General features: G+C 38.1%; 1 protein-coding gene across 2 annotated transcripts in view; it reads left to right on the forward strand.

Moving 5' to 3' along the window:
• Positions 1 to 17,375, forward strand: part of ITPR2 (inositol 1,4,5-trisphosphate receptor type 2) — a 493,382-nt gene that overhangs the window by 138,812 nt on the left and 337,195 nt on the right. For both annotated transcript variants that reach the window (XM_033222612.1, XM_033222613.1), the window contains 3 exons: positions 5,037 to 5,185; positions 9,027 to 9,126; positions 9,665 to 9,825. In XM_033222612.1, coding sequence (XP_033078503.1) covers positions 5,037 to 5,185; positions 9,027 to 9,126; positions 9,665 to 9,825 — 410 coding nt within the window. The remainder of the gene's footprint in view (positions 1 to 5,036; positions 5,186 to 9,026; positions 9,127 to 9,664; positions 9,826 to 17,375) is intronic.

Raw genomic sequence — 17,375 nt, forward strand, 5'->3', positions numbered from 1 at the left:
TTGTTTATTTTTGCTTTTGTTGCCTGTGCTTTTGGTGAGATAGCCAAAAAATCCTTGTCAACATCAATATGAAGAACGTTTCTTCTAGGAGTTTTTTCGTTTCAGATCTTATGTTCAGATCTTTTGAGTTGATTTTTGTGTATGGTGTATGATAAGGGTCCAGTTTCATTTTTTTTTGCGTGTGGATATCTCGTTTTCCCATCACAATTTATTGAAGAGACTATACTTTCCCATTGTGTCATCTAGATGGCCTTGTCAAAAATTAGTTGACTGTGTATGCTTGGGTTTATTTTTGGGCTTTCTATTCTATTCCATTGGTCTATGTATCTGTTTTTATGCCAATACCATACTGTTTTGATTAATGTTGTTTTGTAATATAATTTGAAATCAGGAAGTATGATGGCTCCAACTTTGCATTTCTTTTTTAAGGTTGTTTTGAAGACTCTGGGTCTTTGGCGGTTCCATACAACTTTTAGGGTTGTTATTTCTATTTCCAATTGAAAATGCCATTGGAATTTTCATAGGGATTGCACTGAATCTGTATATTGCTTTAGGTAGTATAGACATTTTACTAATATTGATTCTTTCAATCTATGAACATGAGATATCTTTCCGTTGATTTGTATCTTCTTCAGTTTCTTTCCTCTGTGTTTTATAGTTTTCAGCGTACAGCTCTTTCACTTCTTTGGTTAAATTTATTCCTAAATATTTTATTCTCTTTGACGCTATTATAAATGGAATTGTTTTTGATGCTAATATAAATGGAATTGATATCTTTTCAGATAGATTCTTTTTTTTTTTTTTTTGAGACGGAGTCTCGCTCTGTTGCCCAGGCTAGAGTGCAGTGGCCAGATCTCAGCTCACTGCAAGCTCCACCTCCTGGGTTCACACCATTCTCCTGCCTCAGCCTCCCGAGTAGCTGGGACTACAGGCGCCCACCACCTCGCCCGGCTAGTTTTTTGTATTTTTTAGTAGAGACGGGGTTTCACCGTGTTAGCCAGGATGGTCTCGATCTCCTGACCTTGTGATCCGCCCGTCTCGGCCTTCCAAAGTGCTGGGATTACAGGCTTGAGCCACCGCGCCCGGCCTCAGATAGATTCTTATTGGTGAAAAGAAATGTGACTGATTTTTTGTATGTGGATTTTGTATCCTGCAACTTTACTAAATTCATTGATTAGTTCTAACAGTTTTTAGTGGAGTCTTTAGGATTTCTACATATAAGATCCTGTCACTTGAAACAGGGATAATTTTACCTCTTCTTTCCCAATCTTTATTTCTTTTTCTTGTCTATGTGCTCTTGCTAATAATTCCAGTACTGTGTTAAATACAAATGGTGAGAGTGGGCAGTTTTGCCTTGTACTAAGTCTTGGAAGAAAAGCATTCAGGTTTTCCCCATTGACTATGATATCAGCTATGGGCTTTTCATAAATGGCCTTTATCATGTTGAGGAAATTTCCTTCTACACCTATTTTGTTGAGAGTTTTTTTTTTTTTTAATCATGAAAGGATATTGAACTTTGTCAAGTGCTTTCTCTGCATTGATTGAGATGATCATGTGCTTTTTATGTTTTATTCTGTTAATGTGGTATATCACATTGGTAGTTTTGCATATGTTTAAACCAACCTTGCATCCTAGGGATAAATCCCACTTAGTCATGGTGTATACACTTTTTGACCTGTTGATGAATTTGGTTTGCTGGTATTTTGATGAGAATTTTTGCATCTATATTAATAGATATTGGCCTATAGATTTTTTCTTGTGGTATCTTTGTCTGGCTTTGGTATTAGGGTAATGATGGCCTCATAAAATGAGTTTGATAGTATCTTTTCTACTTCTATTTTTTTTTTTGGAAGAGTTTAAGAAGGATTGGTGTTCTTTGAATGTTTGGTAGAATTCAGCTGTGAAGCCATCTGGTCCTGGGCTTTTCTTGGCATCTTGTTTTCTTTTGTTTTCAAAAAATAAACCCAGCAACAGGCAGTCACAGAAGTAGAGCAAAAAAGGCAAACATGGAGAGTCCATTATGTTTATCTTCTCCAGGTTGTTAGTTGATAGTTTTCTGGGAGCCTTCTTGATGATCAAGGTCTCTCTGTAGCATAATAGTTAACAGGTTAGGACTGTGGAGTCAGCTAGAGCTGGATTTGCTATTCAGCTCTACCACATGAGAATTATGCAAACTTGGCCCCTAAAGCCTCAGTGTTCTCATCTAAAAAATAGGTTAATAATATTAACTCATAGCTCTCACTCCTTAGTAAGCTATACATATTTTTAGATATCATTTTTTTCCCTGCCAATAAAAAGAATATTCAGTGACACTGGACCAGAGGCCATTTTTCTTGCACACTCCTGCTTTTCTTCTAGTGTACCACACTCACTTCCCTTTTCTTCTTTTTCCCCTCTTGCTACCTTTCCATTCAAACTAGCTCACTCTCCCCCACTTTTTTTTTTTTTTTTTTTTTTAAGGATCTTACTCACAACCCATTGTGGGAATTGCAGTGCAGGATAAAACTATAAAAGTGCTGTCTGAAGTTTCAAAGAGACTAATTAAAACCCAGGGAATAAATTTCAATAGAATTTCACTTGAGTAACTGCCAACTACCACCAGAGGTTAACTGCTAACTACTACTAGAGATTATATGGGAAGAGATTCCATGATCCTAAGCTATTAAGGCCATTGCGCCAGCCATCTCTTCAAACTCATTTGTCTGGACAGACTACTCTCATTATTGGGTTATTTAAAGGCATTTAGACTTTCTTCTTGAGGGACGAAAGGGTGGGTTTCCCCCTCATAAATTTTGTCTCCAATTCTTAGACTTCTTCATCCTTCATGCAAATCACCATGAAAGTGGGTCCCATGACCCAAGGTAACTTTTTCAGAAGACTTGGGGGAGGGGGAGGGTCTTAGTCGTGAGTTCTTATTTACTCTTAGAGGAGTGACTCCTATAGTATTTAAGGGCGTCAGGCCTGGCCTCTGGCTTGGGTTGGCTTGGATTCAGGCCCTGGTCAGTTGAATTTGGGGCTGAGCGTTCATTACCACCATCCACTGCTCCCCTCCTGTTCTCCATCCTTTCTCCCCACCCCCTCTCCTTCCTTCTTTCCCTCTTTTCCCTTCTCCTTCTTCTTCCTCTCCTCCTTCTTCCTCCCCTTTCTTTTTTCCCTTCCCTCATCTTTCATCTCTCTTTAGGTAACTGCACTCATTTCTTTGCTCAATGGAAATTATAATGCTTACTTTTCTCTCTCTTAAATTTTTTATTGTGGGATTAATGAGAACAACCAAAGGAATGGCTTTGGTATTGTGAGAAGCTCTGTATAAATTCGGAAATATCAGCCAGGTGCAGTGGCCCACTCCTGTAATCCCAACCTTTGGGAGGCTGAGCAGGGAGGATCGCTTGAACTCAAGAGTTCGAGACCAGCCTCAGCAACATAGTAAGGTCCAGTTAGTACAATAATTATAAAAATTAGCCAGTGTGATGGCACACGTCTGTAGCCCCAGCTACCCGGGAGGCTGAGGTGGGAGGATCTCTTGAGCCCTGGAGAGTGAGACTATTGTGAGCCTTGATTGTGCCACTGCACTCCAGCCTGGGCAACAGAGTGAGACCTTGTCTTAAAAAAAAATTCAGAAGTATTATTTGCTAACTGTTTCTGCATTTTCTTCGTTCCCACATGCCCATACTCCCTTACGATGTATAGTATACCAAGTATGCCCTTTTCTAGTCAATAAACAGCGTTTATATTTACAAATAAGAAACTACTGTTATGAGGGTCACCCTTTGTGGACAGTTTGCTGAACCCCTGCTTTCATTTAATTATGAATTTTCGTCTCTGTGGAAGACACAGAAGTCAAAGATGACAAGAGCTACCTGGTGCTGCAAGGCTGTGAGGGTTTTAGCAGATAACAATCCTCCTCGTGTTTAGGAAACCTGGCAGTTCCCTCTGCCCATTCCCATTTCAACGGTGCTACCAATTTATGCACCATTTACAGAGGAGGCCAGAAACAAAACTGCAAGGCTTTTTTGATCCAAATAAAATGATATTGACACTCTTTGGGAGGGGGTAGGAACTCCAAGTGAATGTTCCGGGATGATCAGGAGTAATATCTTGTCACAGCAGCCATTAAAGAAACACTTGCCCATGGATATAGTATGCTGCTTGTATTTGCCTTTTGAGTATCCCTTCCTTCCCTCAGTTTCATTCACCATCCTGTGATGGTGCAGTGACAGTGTGTCTGTTTGTCTTTCTCTCTTCCATTCTCATTTTCAAATTTCGCCTGTTTTAATAAATATGTGTAAGTCGCTATTTTTATCTACTAACTACCAAGCTTATATTGCATCCCCTGTTTTGGTTTCTTGTGCAACCAGTTCTTCCATGGGGTACTGGGACTTGCAGAAGTTCAAGTAAAAGCACAAACTCATTAATCTCGTGTTGGCGTCTGCTTAAAATGGTAGGGTGTGCTGGAACCTTTGACCAGGTTTCACATCATTATGAAGGTGTCTATTTGTGGAGATCTCCTTTTATTTTATTTCTTATGGAATTATAGTATGTTCTTAAATCTAGGGCTGCAAGCAGGTGGTGAATGGGAATGTTGCTGTTAATTCTGCTCTTCTCCAAGTATTATTGTGGCTGGGGAGTTAGGTATGAACTCCTGCACACTGCCATGCTTACTTTAACTTAAGAAATCTAGATGATTCAACACACAGGCACTTCTCTGTGTTCGTTTTAACTGTGGAATGGTCAAAATTGCTACTTTGTAAATAGGTGTAAGAGAACGAGGGAAGGGTCCATAACTATTGGTACCATTAGTGCCTTAATGATGTGGGCAGATCAAGCCACCCCACCCCAGGAGTGTGGGACTCATCCCTGTTGACAGTAATTACCTCAATGGCTGTCGGTCTAGAGCTAGAGTTTCTGGGTGATGTGAAATAGACACTTCTCCAATCCAAGGAAGAAATAACATGCACATTTAAACCCTGTCATCTGATTAATTGGGGAGTTTAGCAAGAAACCGGATAAAAGTAAATAACCTTGTACTTCCTCAACAGAGAGATGACCATCCAACTTCAAAGAAAAAACGCCAGGCAGGGGAGAAGATCATGTATACTTTGGTTTCAGTCCCACATGGCAATGACATTGCATCCCTTTTTGAACTCGATGCCACAACTCTTCAGAGAGCTGACTGCCTGGTTCCAAGGTAAAAAAAAATTATGGTTAAAAGATGTTTCTTTGAATAATTATACCAGTAGGTAAGGAATGAAAATAATAATATTAATATATTTTTATGATATCATGGGAGCAAACATAAGTGAAGAAAAAATGTGTAAAACATTGTGCCTCTTCTGTGAGGAGGTTAACATAATTTGTTTTATTCTTATAAATAATTAAAATGTGCAGGAACAAAGAAATTCTGAAAAATTTATAAGAATCATTTATTCTTATTACTTATCTGGCCTTTGGTTACTAAAATGAAAAATAATATAAAAACATTTCTATTTATATATTTATCATTTATTTTTATTGTGTCAGATTTCCCATTTCATTCATCCATTTGTTCATTTATGTATTCATTCAGTCAACGAATATCTATTGAACATCCATTACATTCCAGGCATTGCCCTTGGCATTGGGAGGACAACAGTGAACAAACAGGTTATACTTTCACATTCAAATGGGGGAGACAGGCAGTAAACAAAACAATAGACATAAAATATTAATCAAAGGTCAGGTAATAAAAGTGCTTTGAAGAAAAAATGGAGGGTATGGAGAGTTCTGTTAGGTAGGAGAGTTCAACTGTGGCCTCTCTGAGTTAGTACGTTTGAAGAATGATCTGAATGAATTGAGGAATCAAGTCCTCTCTTCCTGAGAGGAACATTTCAAGCAGCAGGAACACGAAATGAAAAATGTTGAAATTTACTGGGTGTTTTTAAGGACCAGTGAGAAGGCCAGAGTAATTAGATAAAAGTGAGTGAGGGGGTGTGGGATTGGAAATAAGATTGCCAGAACTTAAGGTAAGACAATATCTTACATTCTTTTGCTTGAATTTGACCATTTTATTTTACTTTTCATTTATCTTTTTTGAGACAGGATCTCACTCTGTGGCCCAGGGTGTAGTACAGAGGCATAATCATGGCTCACTACATCCTCCACATCTGGTACTCAGGTGATCCTCCCACCTCAGCCTCCTGAGTAGCTGGGACTATAGGCATGCACAACCATGCCCTGCTAACTTTTGTATATTTTTGTAGAGATGAGTCTTTGCCATATTGCCTAGGCTGGTCTTGAACTCCTGGGCTCGAGGGATCCACCCACCTCAGCTTCTCAAAGTGCTGAAATTACAGGCATGAGCCACCATGCCCAGGCTAAATTTGACTATTTTAGTTAAGCTTTTCTGTCTGTAACTATCCATCTTTCAACCATAAGGCTATGATGCACTCTCTAGATGCATCGAGGAGTCTTGCACATATTACTAGGATTAGTGGGATGGCTCTAAATTGGCCTTGATGGAGCAGTATTGTGCTTGGCCTTGGCAGATGGCAGTGGTGAAGCCAAAGGCACCTATGCAAAAAGGCAGACATTGTGTGGGTTTCCTCCAGGGAGGGTAAAAAGTTACTATAATAACACTATTGAGAAACATTGCTGGTAGAGCTTCCCAGGGTGTTTTGTGGCTATTCTCATTCATGAGAAATGTTGCCGAATTTCATACCTTATATGAGTCCATCTCTCACTCTTTTTTGTTCCATCAATATAAGCCTGTAAAGAGATCCTCTCTGGTTTTACCTGACCCAGGTCTCTGGCTTTCTTCTCTCAGGACTGGGACCTTAATCAATCCTTACTATGACTTTACTTATTTTAGATTTAAGTCAGCAAAAAGGGAGCCCTTCTTGAACTCTAACCAAGAGAGTTAAGGAAATGATAAAAGGATCTTACTGGAAAGTGTATAGAACCACGATGATGGCCACTGAGCCTCCCTTTATATTGGAATCATTAATCTATTACTTTTCAGAACTGTGGAAGCCCTATTCAGTATAGTGCAGAATTTTGTATTAACATCAATTCATCTGTCATTAATTGTATTAAAGCCAACATTAATTAATGCTTAGTAATAACTACTATTATAACTCTTGAGCACTTTTTATGTACTAAGTCCTGTGTCAAGTTCTTAATAAATATTGTCTTATTGAATACTGGCAGTAACCCTTACAGATCAGGAACTAGAGACTAAGTTAGAACAGTGGCTAACTCAAGTTGACTGTAAGTTCGAATCACCCGGGTAGTGTGGACACCTCACCATGCCCTGGCCATGCTGAGACCAATGAAATCAGAGTCTCACAGGTGGGGTGCAGGCTTTACTCTTTTTAAAGAATTTATTGCCTAAGTGATTCCACTGTGGAGTCCAGTGTTTCTCCAACTTTATAGTCCAATGCTGCTTAAACTAAATCACTGTACTAAGTCACTTGGGGACCTGATGACAACTGAGTACAAATTACATCTCCTGTGTAATTCAGTGCAGAAGATTCTAAGTGATAAAACAGAGGCATTTCAGAATTTCTAGATATTTGAACAAAGATTGGAGGACTGCTATTTTAGATTTGTGAAGCTCAGTTTGTATTTTATCTACTTTTGTAAAGGAGCGGAACCAGGTTGTTGAATGAATCTCTTTGCCTGAGGCCGTTGCCATTTTATTTGGTTTTCTTTTCTTGGCCCTAATGCTTTTCACCTTATGTTGTAAGACATATTTATGCCTTATCTTTATACTGATATGTAAGCAACTTAAAGGCAGAGTACTTACTGTGCTTTTCTTTTAATAGGCAGTATACACATATTTGTTAAAGAAATAACAAAAGATTATAAAAGATTTACCAAAAATGGTAATGCTTGAGTAGGATGAAGTTCTAGGTGTCCTTTCTTAGGCACTCTCTCACAGTTCATATCCAGTCAATTTTTAAAATTCATGTTACATGGAATTAGCAAATACTGAACTATTGTTCCTAGGGGAAATACAGAGTTAGGTTCCTGTGAGCTTCTGGTCACAACATTTTTGTTGACCAATACATAGCCTTGTTCTATGTGTGCTTCTGTTTAAATACACCTTATTCAATATATGTTGCTGATTCATTAACATTGAATTTGTGGTCAGTAGCACTATAACTGATGCGTGAACGAAGCTCATATAGCACAAGTATTTTCTTTGTAAGGCATATCACAGCCTTTTTGTGCTTGGGAACACTAGACGTGCGTAACTTTAGGAACTTCTACACCTCATGTGGGGGCCATCTTAAACATCAAAATCACCAAAAAAAAAGCACAGAAATGTGAAAAACATGGCACTAAATAGAGCACAAAAAGGACACTCGTTTATAGCATGAGAGCTGAGACAAGACGCAGAGCATCACCTTGTTCTACTTCAGCTTGGAAATGTGTCTGCTGGGCCACTTAAATTTTTGTCACTCTGTGTATGTCCTGGAATGATCACAAAAGCTCCTTGAATACTGATTGGGGGGCTACAAATAAATTTTAGTGAGCAGGAGAATTCACAAGTACAGAAGCCACAAATAATGAGGATTTATTGTACATTAATACTTTCACATACAGATAATTAAACTACACAGACTACACTACTGTCTGCCAGCAGTGTTAGCTGAGTTATTTGTTATTTGATCGATGTTCTTAGTTTAGCATGCATCAGAACTGCCTGGAGAACCTATTAAACTACTCATTGTTGGGCCACACCCCCAAAGTTTCTGATTCAGTCAATGGGGATGAAGTTTCAGAATTTGTATTAATAACAAGCTCCCAGGCGATGCTGATGCCACTGGTCTAGGGACCACACTTTGAGAACTACTGGCTTAGGTAATAATGCTGCATGCTTTGAAATAGTCTATAATTCAGAATTTCCCCTTAAAGCAGAGGGATCTTGAGTCAATTACTAGTTTATATATATTTAAGTTCATATCATATGTGAAGCTGTTAAAGATGTCAATATGTAAATGTGCTAACTTTTTATAATTTGTTTTTTTATATTGTTTTGCTTTTAGGAACTCATATGTTCGGTTAAGGCATTTATGCACCAACACATGGGTAACCAGTACTAGTATCCCCATAGACACAGATGAAGAGAGGCCTGTTATGTTAAAGGTAAATGTCACTGATTGTGGTTTAATTTTTAGCCAAATGCCATGCGAATAGGATTAGGATAGGAATGCTGTGTGACATGTTCCTTATACTCCATCTTCACCAATATTAGATATCATTGCGATTAGTTACATCAAGCATGCATGTCTGCCAGTTGCTTAGGTAGCTGATCTAAATGGGTTGGAGGCAGCAAAGTTGTGATTTAGGAGGATGCTACAGAGACATCAAAAAGAATGGTAGCAGCATGTGGATGGAGAAGTAGAATCCAGGAGTGGCTTTTCTCTACTCTGTCAAAACTGGAGCAGAGGGCAAGTGTAAAAGGGAGAGGTTTCCAGTGGGGCTTTGGAACAGGGCAGGAAGCGGACACAGGAAATCTCTGTGTCCCTGCAGTCTTTCGTAGTGGATGAAGCATGTGGGAGTTACTGTGTTTGGATGATCTATTCTTGTCTTATATTTCTTAAACAGTACTGGATGTGTTAGTCCTCAAAGAATATTGTATAGTTGTTTATAAAACTAATCTTAATGAAAAAACACATTTCAGATTGGAACCTGCCAAACCAAAGAAGATAAAGAAGCGTTCGCCATCGTGTCTGTCCCACTGTCTGAAGTTCGAGACTTAGACTTTGCCAATGATGCCAATAAAGTACTAGCGACCACAGTTAAAAAGCTAGAAAATGGCACAATAACTCAGAATGAAAGGAGGTGAGTATCTTTTTAAATGGGTCTTAAATAATCAAGAGTCAGTTGTCAATTGTTATAGTAAGCCTGATGTGAATGAAGGACTCTAAGGGAATATTTATAACATTCTCAATAGCACACCTGCTTCTGAATGAGGTGGGAACTTACTCCTCTTGATCATAGTGAGTGAATGAAATTTGTCAAATTTAAATCTGGTGGAATATTTACTTGTCCCATTTTAGCTTTGCTTGAAAACAGTTGTTTTAAGTTATTTTCTGGTCATTCTTTTTTAAATCCTTTGTGGGAGATTTGCAATACCTTTTGCTGTGCATGATTTGATATTTGGATTTAGAGTTCTAAAGGACCTAAAGAAAGTTTTGTGTTTCTCTGATGTTATTTATTCAAGATGCATTTCTCAGCTCTGGTACCAGAAAACAAACAGATATGTAAAACCAGAAAAATTATCTGCAAGATGTAGCTCTCTGCCCTTATAGCTTGTTCAGAGAAACTGGATCCTTGATTCTTAAGCTCTGGTTTTGGAAATAAGTAAGAAAGAGAATGATATTGACAGCTAGTGATTATTGCATGCCTGCTTTGTGTCAGTTATTAGGTTGGGCACTGTAAGTATATTTTATCTAATCCTTCAAATAGCCTTGAAATAGGTATTCTCATTTTACATAAAGGAAAACTGAGGAGGGTAAGCAAACAAGGTAAGGCTGCATAGTTAATACTAAGGGGGGATTCAGTCATGTATGGTTTAAAGTCCATATGCTTTCCAGTGTGCCCAAGCACAAGCATCCTCTGTGTTTCCTCTCTTCATGATCTGCTACATGCCTTTTAATTTAAACAAGAAAAAGCTATTTGCCAATTTCCCAGGCTTTCAGACATTGGAACTCTCATACACAGCTGGTGAGATGATAATTGATATCTGCACCTTAGAAAATAGTTTGGCAGTAACTAGCAAAATTAAAGAAGCAAACACCCCATGACTCACCAATTCCACTCCTAGGCTGAACATTCTTGAACATCTGTCCAAAAGACTATCCTCCACATGTGTACCAGGACACATGTTCAAGAATGTTCAGCTTTGTGTGAAATAACCCCAAATGGAAAACCATCCAAATGTCCAACACCAGTTGAATAGAGGATGAAAATTGTGTTATTTTCATACAATGGAATACAGTTTTGCGATGAAAATAAATGAACTACATCTATGTGCAATGGAATGGCTAAATTTAACAAACGGATTGGGGGAAAACTAGACACAACAAATACATTCACTGTAATACTGTGTGTAACATTCAAAAACAAACTCCACTCCATTTCTTTGGGGGCCTTTAAGCAATTAGAAGAACCATAAAGAAATGCAAGGAAGTCATTGCGACAAAAATCAGGATGGTGTTTCTTCTTAGAGGGGAGGGAGGAATTATGCTCCCTGAAGGTTTGGAAGGCTCCTGCAGGGTTCCATTTCCTGCTCTTGGTGGTGGCTTCATGGGATTCACTTATCAGTACTTCTTAGCTATATATTTTTGAACTTTTTAGATATACATCTTACAATACAGAAGAACAAAAAAATCCAAGTTTGCTTCCCTCCATCCCTGTCAATTAGAAAAAAATCCTAAATATGCAAACAAATGGAATAGCTGTTTCTCAGCTTCCTCTCTGTTCTTACCTCTATTTTTTCCCCTGCCAAACTTACATTTCAAAACAACTATTGTATATTCAGTCACACCTCCAACCCTGTTAGGGGAAATGAATAAAGGCCGGAAGCAGAAACAACTGGCCCACTTTTATGGGCTATAGACAATTAAATATCAGAGCTAAATTATGGCAGGAAATGGATTCTAATGTGTAGATAGGAATTTTTATTTGTCTGTTATTGATCTAACTTTTCCTTTCGTGAATCTATTTCTTTGTTTCTAACACTCTTACATATGCACAGCAATTTTCTTGGCTTCACTTAAAAAGTCTCCCTTGCTAAGCATTAAGGTATTCCTTGAAGAAAAGGACAGATAAAAATTCAGATTATGGGCTCTCCAGCATCACTGGCTGGAATCCTGTGCAAGTCACTCTTCTTCAGTCATGGCTGGAGATTATCTTAACCTCTCAAGATGAATCTAAGGAAGGTGGTGGACTAGGACTAACTAGAGAGCATGCATTTTTATTTCCTTTGCTTCTTTCTTTCCCTACTGTTTTGGAGTGAAAAACATTGTATTAATAGCAAAGAGAAGGCTTTGCCTAAGAAATATGAAGGTACAATTATTGATCTTAATTTAGTAATTTCAGAAAAGCCACCTCCTATCAAAATTCATTCAAAGCTGCCTGTCAGTAAGGTAGAGCTTATTGGCAGAATTGAATGCATTTGTATTATTTTCTCAGTTTTGGAATTGAATATAAAATTATTTCTGAAAATAATTGACAACTCTGACTTTTTTCCCCCTATGGAAAATGAAGCGATTATTATCTGTGTTAAAAAGCCTGTGTTGTTGGAATTTTTTTTTTTCTCTCTCTCTCTCTCTGTCTTCCCTCTTTACTTATCCCAGGAATGAACATGAGCTCTGGAAGTACAGCTCTTGTATTATGCTTCAAGATCCTCAACCTTAAATATTTTCAGTGGAATTTTCTAATCTTATTCTACATAATCACACCCACAAAATAGAGAGGACTGGGAACATGTTGTCAGAGAGAGAGGAGGGAAGATGGAGGGGTGTTAACTGCCATCCAGAACTTGAGGAAGTGACACAGGCAGTCCTTGACCAGCATTTCTGCACTGTGTTTACCTCTGAGGATACACAAAATACTGGGGTTTCTCTCAAGCAGTGAGAGTTCAGAGATGTGATTAATTCACTATTACTAAACTTCTGGTACGTGCCAGGCACTTGGCCATGCAGCATGGGAATATGTGGTGCTAATGTGGTGGTGAAGGCCACAGACTATCTCATGTCTCTGTGAAACTTACCCTCTTGAGGGATGGTTCTCATTCCCCATGATAGGAGCTCAGGATCTAGAACAGGGGTCATCCACCATGTGATCACCAGATCAGATGTCATTCTGATATTGCTTCTCAGAGCAACATCATTTTCTCTTAAATTTTTTTGCCAGGTATGACTATCCTGACACCAGCAATCTTTAGTTTAACATTTGCCTGATGTCTCTTTTTCCATATCTTTTTATTTCAGGTGTCCTGGTCATTTTGTTTTAGTGAGCAGCAGAAGGTTGATTGTAACAATCTAATCTGATAGTCTATTTTATTTATTTTTTTGAGGCAGGGTCTTGCTCTGTTGCCAAGGCTAGAGTGCAGTGGTGCAATCATGGCTTACTGCAGCCTCGACCTCCTGGGTTCAGGTGATCCTCTCACCTCAGACTCCCAAGTAGCGGGGAACACAGGCACGTGCCACCACACCCAGCTAATTTTTTGGATTTTTCTAGAGACAGGGTTTGCCATGTTGCCCAGGCTAATCTCAAACTCCTGAGCTTAAGCAATCTGCCTTTCTTGGCCTCCCAAAGTGCTGGGATTATAGGCGTAAACCACCGTGCCTGACTGATAGTCTATTTTCATTTGCAAGTTTAATGACTTTGTATTTGATAAATTTATTTGAATGCATTTTTATTTTTGTTTTTCTTTCTTTAGTGTAGCTTGTTTTCATTTCCTTTACTTCTTTCTTGCTTTCTGCTAGATAAATAAAGTTTGTATTCCCCTCTCACCATTTTACTGTTTTCTCTACTGATTTAGAAGCTTTCGGTCATATTTTCATTCATTAGCAATTACACTTGAATTCTTATCATACATTTTGACTGTATATTCTTCTTGATAAACTTGAAGTTACTAATTTTTTTCTCCCTCCCCTGGAAGAAAAGTGTTGCAGCATGCTTTGGTTTTGCCCTGACATTCTCCCTCCCATCTGTCTTGTAGTAGTTGTCTAGAACCATAGTTCTGTGTTTATTCTCTTCATTTGTAAAATTTTATTTTAATTTGATAAATACAAAAGAATAAATGTATCAGTATAAATCATGATGCACCATGTTTCATTTTTACTGATAAATTTTGTTCCTTTTTTAAAAAGACAATGAAACATCTTTTTTTAACTTAAAACATTTATTTTATTTTTTAATCTTATTTCAGTAGTTTTTGGGGAGAGAAATTTAGTTTCTAAATTTTTTTTAGTGATTTTTTTAAAACAATTTTACTTCTTCTTCTTCCCCTTTCTTTACGTTTTCCTCCTGTCTTTATTACTTGTATCTCACTTATTCATTCTCTTTTCATCTTGCTGAAATTTATTCTTTAGTCCATTCAGTGGAGAGGCCTATGGGTTATAATCTTTTTAGTTTTCACATGTATGAAAATATCTTTATTTTGCCTTTACTTTTTTTTTTTTTTTTAAAGACAGAGTCTCACTCTGTCACCCAGGCTGGAGTGCAATGGTGTGATCTTGGCTCACTGCAACATCCGCCTCCCAGGCTCAGCAGCTCTTCTGCTTCAGCCTTCTGAGTAGCTGGGATTATAGGCACCCACCACCACACCCGGCTAATTTTGTATTTTTAGTAGATACGGGGTTTCACCATGTTAGCCAGGATGGTCTCGATCTCCTGACCTCAGGCAATCTGCCCGCCTTGGCCTGCCAAAGTGCTGGGATTACAGGCATGAGCCACCGCACCCAGCCAGAATTTACTCTCTTAGCACATTTCTTTTTTATTTTTTTGAGATGGGGTCTTGCTCTGTCGCCCAGGCTGGAGTGCAGTGGCACGATCTTGGCTCACTGCAACCTCTGCCTCCTGGGTTCAAGCGATTCTCCTGCCTCAGCCTCCCGAGTAGCTGGGATTACAGGTGTGTGCCACCACGCCTGGCTAATTTTTGTGTTTTTGGTAGAGATGGGGTTCCACCATGTTGGCCAGGCTCATCTTAAACTCCTGACCTCAGGTGATCTGCCCGCCTCCGCCTCCCAAAGTGCTGAGATTACAGGCGTGAGCCACCTGGCCCTTGCTTTACTCTTAAGTGATACTTTATATATGAGATGTCAGATTGATTATTACTTTCTATCAGTATTTTAAAGCTATAATTTAATTACTTTCTAGCATATCTTGTTGCTGTTAAGAAATCTGTCAATAGACTTGTTATTCTTTATTGGTAATTTTTCTTGACTTGGTAATTTTATATATTATTTTTCTTTGCTTTTGATGTCTTAAGAGTTCACCATGATGTGTTTACAAAGGAGTTTTATTTTTGTTTTTTCTCATTTGACACTTAAGGTATACTTTTAATCTGAATACTTATTTCTTCCTTCAATTCTTGGAAATTTTCAACCATTTTCCTGCAAATATTGCTTCTTTGTCTTTTTCTTCCTTTCTGTCTTTTGAAACTTTTATGAGATATATGTTGGATCGTCTTAATTCATCTTTTTTCTCTCTTAACTTCCCTTTTATTATTTGCCTTTTAATATATCTCTCGGGATCGATTTTTGTTACTGCCTGAGTAGCTGGGACAACAGGAGCATGCCACCTCAGCCTACTAATTTTTTAATTGTTTTATGCAAACAGGGTTTCACTCTGTTGCCCTGGCTGATTTTGAACTCTGGCTCAAGCAGTCCTCCTGCCTCGACCTCCCAAAATGCCAGGATTACAGGGATGAGTCGCTGTGCACAGCATATAATTTTTATCTCTCAGATTTTTTTTTTTGTATATCCACCTATTTTTCATTTATATTGGCCCTTTTAAAATATGTTGTCTTTTTAATATATTGCTTTCTTTATCTCTTTGAAGACTGAATACACACTCATTTAAAACTTATTTTGAAATTGTTTTGTTACTCGGATTTTGTTGGTGGTGGAGTAGCCTCCTGACGCTTTAGTATGGTGGCTATCTTCCTCAATGTCAGCTTTCCTTATGTGCTTTGGACTTTTACTATGTGTGGTTTTCTTAGGTGGGAGATTTTTGTTTTTCCTTTCTCTACATTCACTTGTCTTCTCTGTCCGTTTTATGCTGGCTTCTACCTGGCTTCCCTCAACTAGACCAGAGCCAGATCTGATATCAAGAGCTGAGAGTCCATGTTCTCTGGTAATATGATACTTTAATCATGGAGATAGCTGGTGGCTGGGTCCAGCCCTATCCATGCGCATCCATTGTTTCCTCCTATCACTGCACAGCCAAAGCCTGAATAAGGGCCACTGAATTTTAAGTTTTCTTTAAGAGGTTAGAGAAGCCGTATGTTCGTCTCTGCTTCATATGTTTAGTTTATTTCCCTACCATGTGTTTTTGGTCCCTCTTACCTTGCAAGAGTTGAACATCATCCCTGTTCCTCATTGTTTTTCTTATTTTGTTCATTTTCCATAAAGCTTAAAAAGCAAACTAGTAAGATTGCGTGAGTTAGTAGGAGCTCACCACTGCCAAGTATAGAATCAGAGTTCGAGCTAAATTGAAGACAAACCAGCTCTTTGTTTTGCCACAAAAGGGATGCTTGAAGCGCAAGGTCAAAAAAAAGGTTTCAACAGTTTCAGAGGTCAAAAGAGAAGGTTGCTCTTCCTGGCTTCCATGGCCTTGTCATGAAGAGGTAGGCTTTACATAAAGGGTTGACGTATCATGATTTGCAATCAAGACTGTTAATATTCGTCATGATCATTCCATTAACCATCTCCAATTTTCAGGGCATTTGAATGACTTTGAAACAGAGCGATCTGTAGTTGCTCACAAAATTTTACTTTCTTAGATATCTAAATATTTGATTACAATTATTGAAACAGCAAGAGAAAAGGAATCTTAATAATTTAAAAAAGAAAGTACAAATATTTATGCCCAAACTGGACTTGCATTAGGCATATAGAAACTGAAGTTCAATTTTTTTTCATTGTGCTGAAGTAACCTCAGCTCCAAATTTGTTTTGTTTTGTTTTAAGAGCAACAGAATGATTTGGAGGACATTAAATCACAATTTCAAAAGAAATTCACACCACATTTGGATGCACATGAAACACGTTTTACGTTTCTGTGGCTGCCTTCAGAGATTCAACGTAACTATGTCTGTGAATTCTGTCAGACACCATTTTCCAAAAGAAACAGACTAGGTTAAAATTTAAAATAGGCATACCAAGAAAACATAGAATCCCAGGAATTTTGGAGGGAAGTTTATGATCCCTAGAAGTATACTGAATTTTCTCTGGGTGACTAAATTATAGATTCTGGGTGTGTCCACTTGGCTTCACGAAGCGCATTCCCTTTCAAGACATAAATCGGGAGATAAGATCAAGATGTTTTCCTACCAAAGGTATTGAAAGAGGAGAAAAGAGATGTTTTCCAACTGAATACATTCTATACTTTCCTGGAATTGTTGAAGCTCTTAAAATGTAGTTTTCTTATGAATGTGTTCATGATTAGCATCATTGTATTCACATGCTAACAACAGCAAATAAAGATGCTAACACTATATGGATAAAGCTAATTTAACTATTTATTGGTCAGCTTTTGTTTTATCCCCAAAAAATTATGTGTTTATTGAATAATTAAGTTGTACTTTACCACTAATACAATTTAAAAATGCCTTGACCCTTCCAATACACATTCCTCCTTTGTTTACCCATTTTTCAA

The sequence above is a fragment of the Trachypithecus francoisi genome, unplaced genomic scaffold, assembly GCF_009764315.1.
Source record: "Trachypithecus francoisi isolate TF-2019V2 unplaced genomic scaffold, Tfra_2.0 Lachesis_group11, whole genome shotgun sequence".
NCBI classification, from domain to species: Eukaryota; Metazoa; Chordata; class Mammalia; order Primates; family Cercopithecidae; genus Trachypithecus; species Trachypithecus francoisi.